At 39.7% G+C, this 10,914-nt stretch overlaps 1 protein-coding gene across 1 annotated transcript in view; it reads right to left on the bottom strand.

Annotated features, from left to right (window-relative positions):
• Positions 1-1,489: 1,489 nt before the first annotated feature.
• The window catches only part of CEP126 (centrosomal protein 126), a 71,551-nt gene continuing 62,126 nt past the window's right edge, over positions 1,490-10,914 (bottom strand). Inside the window, 4 exon segments of the mRNA XM_038387924.2 lie at positions 1,490-2,132; positions 5,632-5,675; positions 5,678-5,695; positions 10,532-10,741. Coding sequence (XP_038243852.1) covers positions 2,025-2,132; positions 5,632-5,675; positions 5,678-5,695; positions 10,532-10,741 — 380 coding nt within the window. The 3' untranslated portion in view covers positions 1,490-2,024.

The following is a 10,914-nucleotide window of genomic DNA, read 5'->3' as shown; positions in this document are numbered from 1 at the left end:
CCTGCTAAGTAGACAAAACCGGTCAGACATTTCAGTTGAAAAAGTTTTCCACTGCAAAATGTTACTTTGACAAAACAAAAAATTTAACAGAATTTCTCACAAAAGAAAAAAAATCAAAACAAAAAGTGTTCAGAAACATTTTGAAATTTCATTTCAAAACTTTTTTTTTAATTTTTGTATTTTTATTTTTACATTATTTCATGCCTTAGTAGTAGTAATGCACAAGGTGACATATGTTAGGTCATAACAAGAATAAGTCATTTTGTTCTAATAACTACTGTAGTCATGACATATGACAAAATAGTTAAAATATTTAAAAAATTTTATACTATTTTACTTTTAAAATCATTAACAGTAGCAGCTACTTAGTACAAATCATATCTTACATCCCATTTTCTAGATCCTGTTTGTGTTGTAATGAGTGCTTACTTTCCTTTCTTCTTCAAAGGATCAGTTTCAATAGAACACAAACAGGAATACAAGAAAATAAGACTAAGTTTTGATTTCAATTTAATAGCAGGTGCCTTAATGAATTAAAAATGAAATAGAATATTTTCAATTCTTATGTCAATGACATCTTGTCATATTCTGACATGACCTGACAATGATGACGTGTCATGTTATGCACTACTACTATTACCATGTCATGCAATAATATAAAAATGAAAAAAATCAAAATGAATATTGTACTTTGAAACAATTTCAAAGATTTTAAATCAATTTTTTTTAATTGTCACTTTTGTGGGAAATTCAAATAATATTTGTTTTCACGGAATGAAAAATGTAGGAATATTGAAATTTCCCACGTAAGGGAAATTCTGAGTTTTAACCAGCTCTAATTGGGACATATTGAATCAGTTATAATGCACTATGGTAAATAAGGAAAGGTTGCAATGATGTAAGCTGGACAAATGCAACATACATGCTCTTCAGATTTTAGAGGGGCTTTTGGAACTGTACTAACAGAAACCATGACTAAATTATAACCAATTAAAATTATAGTTTTCACGTTCAAATCTTCAATGGATAAACCTCAAGCTATAGTTAGTTTGCTACCTATAATGTTTTGATCAATTTAAACCTGCTATTCTTTGAATGAGATAGGCCTGGAATAATTTTCCCTAGACATGCACATAAACTGTAGAACCCTGGGAGCCATAGTAGAAAACTGTCTTTATTATGTGAAACTGCTATTTTTCTTCTTTACTTTGTGGCACATACCATATCCATGTAATTGTGAACTACCCTGTGTAAGCTCTGTGTAAACTCAAAAGCTTGTGTCCTTCACCAACAGAAGTTGATAAAGATAAAAGATATTCCTCACCCACCTTCTCTCTCTAATATCCTGGGTCCCAAATAGCTGCATCAGCACTGCATACAACAAAGGTAAGTGTAATACAGTCAAGGAAATTCAGAAATTGGGAAGGTTCCAGCATTTTCGGTAGGAGCAGCTGGAAGATAAACCAAGAGAAGCATGAAGCTGACAGCATGGTCAGTTTTAGGGCCATCAAACAGAATTGTTGACCGAGAGGCATAGACAAGTCTGTAGTAGACTGGAGTGGGGCCATTGGATGAAGGATAAGAGATGCAACATTTACCTGGATTGTTGATAATCAGATCATTTTCTACAACATACCTTTTACAAATGTAACAGAATTTATTAGCAAATCTGGAAAGCCATGAAGATAGGAGATTAGTTTATACATAATCTTAACCTGAGTATCACAATAATCTTTTCCATGTCATTTTAATTAAATATACAATAAAATTACAACCAGCAATAGACTCATTAAAATGAGGTATTTCCATTCTTTTAAAAATGCAATATTTTACAGTAAAGTGCATAATAAAATATCTTAAATGTAAACTAATCAACTGACATTCATTACTTGTTTTACTGTTTACATCTTTACACTGTGGTTGATTTTATAGTGTGTAGTGTTTTGAATACAAGTATACATTATATAAAGAACATGAGGCTGTATTAAAATAAAATCCAGTGAAGCAGCCTTTGTTAGTCCATGTTAGTATCTTCTCTGCAGTCGAGACAGGATATCAGCTGACATACTCCGATACCTTTGCATGGCTAATGGAGGATCCACAGAAGCGGAGGATGCAGATTGCTGAATGTTCTATAACAAATTGAAGAAGAATGCTTTTTATGTGTAACATACTGCGGGGGATACCCAGAGCTGTGAGTTACTGTGTTATCCCTCTGCCTCAGAAAGAGTGAGTTTTGCTGGCTATAGACTGTGTCAGCTGCCTGCTACACCTGTCTGTCTTCTTCCCAGCAAACTCTTCAATGCTCTCCCAACCCAAACCTCGCCTAGCACGTAGCAATCAGTGAACTCCAGCCCCCAAGCTCCTCAGAGATATTTCTCTGCAATGTGCAGTCCTTACACTGTGCATTCACAGAAGATACTAAGTTTGCTGGTCTGTTAAAGAGTCAATCACATCTTATTAATTTAATTGGGGTAAATACAACCCTTCAAACATAGCACTGAATTGGTTTATAGTAAAAGTAAAACAAGTGTACTAACAAAAAAGCATGGATTAAGTGATACCAAATAAAAGAGACAAAGGTAGAGATAGTTACAAGCAAATAAGAGAAAACACACATCTAAAAGTCTAAAACTTAATCTAGCAAGATACAGTCTTTGTTCAAGATGGTTTCTCTGACCCCCAGTCTCCTTTCCAGCCTTATACTGGCTGACCTGGTCAGGACCCATCACAGAGATTAAATCACTTAGTTTCTTTGTCTCCGTAAGGTGAAGGTTCAAGATGAAGTCTCTTTCCGTTCCTTATATCCCCAAAGAGGTTGTTTTTGTCTTAAAAGATGGGGATGCCTCCTGGGGATTCAGTCTTCTGTCTCTTTGGATTGCAGGAACTATGTTAATTCTCTGTCTATCGAGTTCAAGATCAGGATAACACACTTTAGTTTAGCTTGATAGCTTTGTTCACTGCTAATATGCAAATTGAGGGAAACCCACATGACTTTGTCTAGGACAGACCTGTTTATCACCTTCCCCTAGGCTAGGCTCTCTTGTCTTAAACAGGTTCTAGTAACATCATACAGAGGGGATTCATAATTTCACATACAAGATTAACATGCATCTTATAAATAATATTAATGATCAGTGTGTTGCTAGCATTCATATGATACCTCACAAGGCATATTTTGTACAAATATTAATGCAGTAGTGTTTAAGGTGTGAATACAGGGGTGCCTAAGGTCACAATATGACAATTTATATTTTATGGTGTTTAACATAATACCAAAGAAACATCAATTGACAATATCATGTGATCTTCTATTTTCAGCTACATAAAAAAATGTGTCCCTATATCTTGAATTGGAACTTGTGTGTGAAAGGTGCTGAGCCTTTCCTCTGAGGTAATGAATGGCCCCTTCTCTCACTGAAATCCATGGGAATTGAAGAAGACAGAACTCTCCCACAGACTTCCATAGAGCAGGAGTCAGAGTGTAAACTCTTTAAAACAGGGAATATGCCTTATTATATAGTCTGTATACCAAATCACACTAGTATCCCTGGTAATAATCCCTCTGGTGGAGGAGAGGGGAATCTGACTTTTCAAATTCCACACATACTATCATGGCTAGAAGGAATGGAGGCAGTTGAAGTGTGCTGCCTTCTTTTACAGTTTTGCTTCTGGTATTATTGAATCAGTAGGGGTATGAGTGCTTCCAAAGGCACTGCTTTCAGAGATTTTAACTGTTATGCTGTACAACTGGTGCAACTCCCACTAGTGAGAATGTATAGACGTCTCTTGAAGAATGAGTAACTTCTTTCACACCAAATTTTTCTTTACACTCATTACACATTTTGGGGGTAATAGAACTGTGCGAAATATACAGTCGTCTATATTTTTTCTCAATATACATGTAGAGTAAAACAACAGAGAATACTGAATCACGCACAATATTTTTTGAATAACAGTGATAATTTAAAGTGTAAAATCTGTGCTTAAGGTACTCACTAGCCTATACAATCCTATATATACCTGAAACTGGTATTGTATTGGTTATACTATATTAAAAAAACAAAACTAAATAAAACAGGAAATAAAAATACTGAAAAAAAATTAATGCAGATTAGTTGTAGAACATGAAGTGATCTCTGCAGGTCATGAAAATATTTAATTATAGACTCGATTACCCTTCAGGTCACAATACAGCACATCTTTTTTTTCCTTCACATTATTAGGAAAAAATAACTAATGAAGGGCCTTATTTAGCTCAAATGAGCCTGCAAAGCCACTGTTCTTAGGAAACTTTCTAGGCTTTGTGGCAACTGCTCCAGATTCCAGAAGAGGAATGCTACATTATATTCTCACCTAAAGCCAAGGCTGACAGGCCAGATACTCAGCTGGTGTAAATGGATACTTAACGTAGCTCCATTAACTTCAAAGCCTGATATAAAATTCCGACAATACATTTAAAATTTAGGGCATAAAGCTCATTAATTTATTCTGTTAGGCACTGAGGGTCTCAAATCCAGGCCTGCGAGGTTGCTGAGCAAAAACCACTTCTGTGACACTGCAAAGAAGATCAGATGAACGAACTGCACCTAATGCCCAGCTAATGCCCCGCCTGCTAATTCACAGAGTCATGTGACTAGCAGCAGAATACTGGACACCACTGGGTACATAGGCGCTGATTTTTCTTTTTTCTAGTGGATGCCCCACACTGGCTCTGCCCCCAGGGCCCCGGCCCCACCCCCATTCCACCTCTTCCCACCCCGCCCCTCTCCCTGAGACACCCTCCCCTGAGCGCCTCCCACCCACTGCTTGCTCTTTTTTGCCTCCTCCTGCCTTAAGGGCAGTGAGGGAGGGAGGGGCAGAGAGGAAGCCAGTGGCAGGGCAGCCCTGCTCAACAGCTTATGGGCGGGACAAGGCTTGCTCAAAAGCTGAGGGGAGGAGCAGCCCCACTCAACAGCTGAAGGGTGGGGCAGCCCCGCGGAGAGCTGCTGGGAGCATAGGTCAGCAACTGAACAGCTGATTAGTGGCCAGCCAGAGCCACAGAGCAGGCAGCTCTGGCCAGCCCTATGGGTTCTGAGCACCCCCTATCTTTTCTCTGTGGGTGCTTGAGCCCCTGAGCACACCACAAAGTCTATGACTGGGGTGTAAAGTTTCCTGTACCCTGTTTTATCTTTTGTCTGAGCAACTAGTTGCTAGGCCTGTTGCTGCCTAGACCCCTGAGACCAAGTCTCTACTTCTTTGTTGGGCTCCCAATCCTTTTTCCTATCACCATGCCTTGTCCACGCTCCCACTACCAGGCCTTGCTCCTTCTTCCTGGTTCCTGCTTCCTTGCACTGATGCCAACTGCTGACTCCATCTTTGATCCTGGGTGTGACTTCTGACTCTGATTCCAGCTTAATCCTTGGTGTGGCTCTGACCCTTGTCATGGCTTCTGACTTCGGCTTTGATCTTTGGTGTGACTCCTGAGTGCAATCCCAACTCCACCTCTGGCTCTGACCACTAGGTCAGACAGCCCTGTTACAAACACTGTCCCACACAATGGCACTCTGAAATTCTAGCAACTCAGTTAATCCTAAAACAAACTAAAGTCAATAAAGTCTAAGTCAGAAAACAGTAAATCTGAATGCTTACCAAAGGAGAGATTAACTGTAAAACACTTGATGTGGATAGGTTTTGGCAATGGTTTCTTGGACATCTAAAAATAGTACAAAGCTATGATGCAATAATTATATAAAACACCTGCTAGAACAAAAACATGAATAATAGTCAACAAGTCAGTACCAACCTTCCTAAAGACTGGAAAATACAACAATTTAACAAGTTAACTATTTTTCTTTTGGCCTGAGGAAGGTTGAAACATCTACTTTATTGTATTTATAAATTTGGAATTGTAAATTAAACATGTAGCACCTAAAAAGAAATCCAAATCTGAAAAAGAGAAGGCCAGTTCCTCAGAGATGGGATAACAAAAACCAAACCAAACCAAACAAATAAAAAATAGCCCACTCAGAATGGGTTAGCCATTACATGGCCATGTTGAAGGCACACTGTCCTTGTAGTTAATGCCAGATTTATGTTTCTGTAAAACAAAACAATAAAGGAGTTGAGATGGTGAAGGTTTAACAAAATCCTGGCATTTCTGTCAAGAATGCTTTTTTGCCGGCTCTCAAATATAAAGGGAAGGGTAACAACCTTTATGCATGCGGTAACACAAAATCCCTCGTGGCCAGGTGTACTGAATCACTTTACCTGTAAGGGGGTTAAGAAGTTCAAATAACCTGGTTGGCACCTGACCAAAAAGACCAATAAGGAAAGATGATACTTTCAAATCTGGGGGGGAAGTTTTGTTTGTGCTCTCTTTGTTTGTTCCCCCTCCAGATAGAGAGAGAGACCAGGCAGGTAAAACATCTCCTGAAAACCTACCTGAAATGATTCATCTAAGATTACAAAAATTGTAAGTAAGGCAAGGAAATGCGTTAGATTATCTTTTGTTTTAACTTGTCAATTTTCCCTATGCTAAGAGGTAGTGTTTCATTCCTGTTTTGGTACTGGAAAGCAGAGTCAAAAGGGGAATCCTCTGTGTTTAAATCTTTTTATTTACCCTGTAAATTTACCCTGCATCCTGATATTGCAGGTGTGATTCCCGTACTTTATTTTATAAAAAAAAATTCTTCTTTTAAAGAACCTGAGTTGATTTTCAGTGTCCTAAAAACCAAAGGGTTTGTTCTGTGCTTGTATTGTACCAATTGGTTAGTAATATTATTCTCAAGCCTCCCCAGGGAAGGGGATGAAAGGACTTGGGGGGATATTTTGGGGGAAGAGGGACTCCAGGTGACCCTTTCCTGAATTTTTGTGTGAATCACTTGTGGTGGCAGCAATACTGCCCAAGCACAAGGAAAGAAATTTGTGCCTTGGGGAATTTTTTAACCTAAGGCTGGTAAAATATAAGCTTAGGGGGTCTTTCATGTGGGTCCCCACATCTGTACCCCAGAGTTCAGAGTGGGGGAGGGAACCCCAACACCAGATAAACCTGGCCAGAAAGTTGCCACCAGTTTTCTTTCAGATATGGATTTTGACATAGTGATCCATGTCTTTGACACCTCCACAGTGGATTACTGCAACACATTCTATATAGAATTACATCACTTGGAGCTAAGACCACTTGGAAACGTCAGCTGGTGATGGATGCTTGTACCTATACTGCAAAGTGGCTGGATTCTGGCTATAAATTGTCTTGGGATAATTCCTCTTGTGGAGATGACTTCTTTGCTGAAATAAAGCTGGCAGAGTCAACTTCTGCACCAGCCCACCCTCCCCTGCCTCTTTTGTAGGGGGTCCATCGGGGAGGAAAAGGGCATACTGTGGATGGTGCTGGGAGCTGTCAGCTACTTTACCTACCAACAATGTGGGTAGACTCAGAATTAGGGAGCCAGATCTGATGGCCACCCCCCTTGTTGCACCTAGTGGAACTTGGATAAAAGGAGAATTGAGTCCATGGTGTCTAATAAATTTGGAATACAATGTGCAGTAGTTAATTGCACACTAGCAATGTTTTACTTTAGTTTTTGTAATTGTATGGTTTGCAGTCATTACTTTTACATTTCTTTCATTGTTCCCTTAATATTCCTTGTTAGACTTTTCTTTTTACTTTCTAGTTTTCTTAAACTTTTTCCTCCATTTTAATTATCTTCTATCTGTTGCTTTGCTATCTTCTTTAGTTTCACTATCTCCTGTTCCTTTCCTGTCTCTCTTTTTCCTCTACAGTTCATAGATACTAAGGTCAGAAGGGACCATTCTGATCATCTAGTCCGACCTCCTGCACAGCGCAGGCCACAGAATCTCACCCACTCACTCCTACGAAAAACCTCACCTATGTCTGAGCTATTGAAGTTCTCAAATCATGGTTTAAAGACTTCAAGGAGCAGAGAAGCCTCCCTCAAGTCACCCATGCCCCATGCTACAGAGGAAGGCGAAAAACCTCCAGGGCCTCTCCAATCTGCCCTGGAGGAAAATTCCTTCCCAACCCCAAATATGGCAATCAGCTAAACCCTGAGCATATGGGCAAGATTCACCAGCCAGATACTACAGAAAATTCTTTCCTGGGTAACTCAGATCCCATCCATCTAATCATAGAATCATAGAATCATAGAATATCAGGGTTGGAAGGGACCCCAGAAGGTCATCTAGTCCAACCCCCTGCTCAAAGCAGGACCAAGTCCCAGTTAAATCATCCCAGCTAGGGCTTTGTCAAGCCTGACCTTAAAAACCTCTAAGGAAGGAGATTCTACCACCTCCCTAGGTAACGCATTCCAGTGTTTCACCACCCTCTTAGTGAAAAAGTTTTTCCTAATATCCAATCTAAACCTCCCCCATTGCAACTTGAGACCATTACTCCTCGTTCTGTCATCTGCTACCATTGAGAACAGTCTAGAGCCATCCTCTTTGAAACCCCCTTTCAGGTAGTTGAAAGCAGCTATCAAATCCCCCCTCATTCTTCTCTTCTGCAGACTAAACAATCCCAGCTCCCTCAGCCTCTCCTCATAAGTCATGTGCTCTAGACCCCTAATCATTTTCGTTGCCCTTCGTTGTACTCTTTCCAATTTATCCACATCCTTCCTGTAGTGTGGGGCCCAAAACTGGACACAGTACTCCAGATGAGGCCTCACCAGTGTCGAATAGAGGGGAACGATCACGTCCCTCGATCTGCTCGCTATGCCCCTACTTATACAACCCAAAATGCCATTGGCCTTCTTGGCAACAAGGGCACACTGCTGACTCATATCCAGCTTCTCGTCCACTGTCACCCCTAGGTCCTTTTCCGCAGAACTGCTGCCGAGCCATTCGGTCCCTAGTCTGTAGCGGTGCATTGGATTCTTCCATCCTAAGTGCAGGACCCTGCATTTATCCTTATTGAACCTCATTAGATTTCTTTTGGCCCAATCCTCCAATTTGTCTAATATCCCATCTCCGGGGATTAGTCCTATTTACCCTGAATATTTAAAGATCAATTACTTACCAAAATCACATTAACCCATCATACATCTCCTCCATAAACTTATCGAGTAGAATCTTAAAACCAGATAGATCTTTTGCCCCCACTGCTTCCCTTGGAAGGCTATTCCAAAACTTCACTCCTCTGATGGTTAGAAACCTTCGTCTGATTTCAAGTCTAAACTTCCTGGTGGCCAGTTTATACCCATTTGTTCTTGTGTCCACATTGGTGCTGAGCTTAAATAATTCCTCTCCCTCTCCTGTATTTATTCCTCTGATATATTTATAGAGAGCAATCATATCTCCCCTCAACCTTCTTTTAGTTAGGCTAAACAAGCCAAGCTCCTTAAGTCTCCTTTCATAAGACAAGTTTTCCATTCCTCGGATCATCCTAGTAGTCCTTCTCTGTACCTGCTCCAGTTTGAATTCATCCTTTTTAAACATGGGAGACCAGAACTGCACACAGTATTCTAGGTGAGGTCTCACCAGTGCCTTGTATAATGGTACTAAAACCTCCTTATCCCTACTGGAAATGCCTCTCCTGATGCATCCCAAAACCGCATTAGCTTTTTTCACAGCCATATTACATTGGCAGCTCATAGTCATCCTATGATCAACCAATACTCCAAGGTCCTTCTCCTCTTCTGTTACTTCTAATTGATGCGTCCCCAACTTATAACTAAACTTCTTGTTATTAATCCCTAAATGCATAACCTTACACTTCTCACTATTAAATTTCATCCTATTACTATTACTCCAGTTTACAAGGTCATCCAGATCCTCCTGTATAATATCCCGATCCTTCTCCGAATTGGCAATACCTCCCAGCTTTGTATCATCTGCAAACTTTATTAGCACACTCCCACTTTTTGTGCCAAGGTCAGTAATAAAAAGATTAAATAAGATTGGTCCCAAAACCGATCCCTGAGGAACTCCACTGGTAACCTCCCTCCAACCTGACAGTTCGCCTTTCAGTTCATAGAGTACCTTCTTTTCCTTTTTCTGTGTTTCTCATTTAATATCTCCTTCTGCCTAATCCAGAGGATATCATACCAAAACTACCTCTTAAAACAGAGAAGTCTGAACTGCTGTTTTTCTGGGATCAGTGACTCTGTGCTACAGCTAAGCAGATTCCCAGTGGCTGCAAAGTTCCTCTCGTCTGCTTCTACCACTCCTGTGGGAAAGGGGAAATCTGAACTCCTTTTCAGAAGTTGTGTTGATATGTTATTCAGGCTACCATCTCATTTGGGACCAGTGAGCATACACAAGTTTAACGGATTAAAAAAAAAATACAGGGACAAATCCAAAAATCTTACTTAGTTTTCACTCAGGCAAAACTCCCATTGTTTTACATTAGTTTTGTCTGAGTAAGGGTTTTGTACTTACTGTTTGGTAAGTTTACTAAACAGCAAAATGCAACAGGATGGAGAGGATGCACCTATAGGTCTTTATTGCCACATATATATCTATGTTTATATATGTCACTCAAACCATTATTTAAAATTTATTATTATGTTAATAAACTATATATTGTACTTACTCTGCAACCTTTGATTGAGACGATCAAGTGACTGAAGAATCTTCTGTTCTTCTAGTGACAGTGCACTCATGCCTCGTCGCTGGGCCTTGGTAAGCACCATGGTTTGTCTAGGTGGTTGCACTGTTTCCATAACAGCCAGGATTTCACCTTCTGTAACTGAGGTACCTGCTAGATTTTCTGCCAGCAAAAACTGGGCAGTGCTTTCTGAAACTAAAGATTTTACAGAGCTGGTCACAGTCTGAACTTTTTCAAATGAGAATATTTTATAACATCTAGACCTATTGCTCATTTTCATGGATATATTGCACACAAAAATCCACATTAAAACAATATTAATGTCACAAAGTCATGCATTCAAAAGTTAAGAAATACCAGAATTAAGG

The sequence above is a fragment of the Dermochelys coriacea genome, chromosome 1, assembly GCF_009764565.3.
Source record: "Dermochelys coriacea isolate rDerCor1 chromosome 1, rDerCor1.pri.v4, whole genome shotgun sequence".
Taxonomy (NCBI): domain Eukaryota; kingdom Metazoa; phylum Chordata; order Testudines; family Dermochelyidae; genus Dermochelys; species Dermochelys coriacea.
This window is presented reverse-complemented; position numbering and strand designations above follow the sequence as displayed.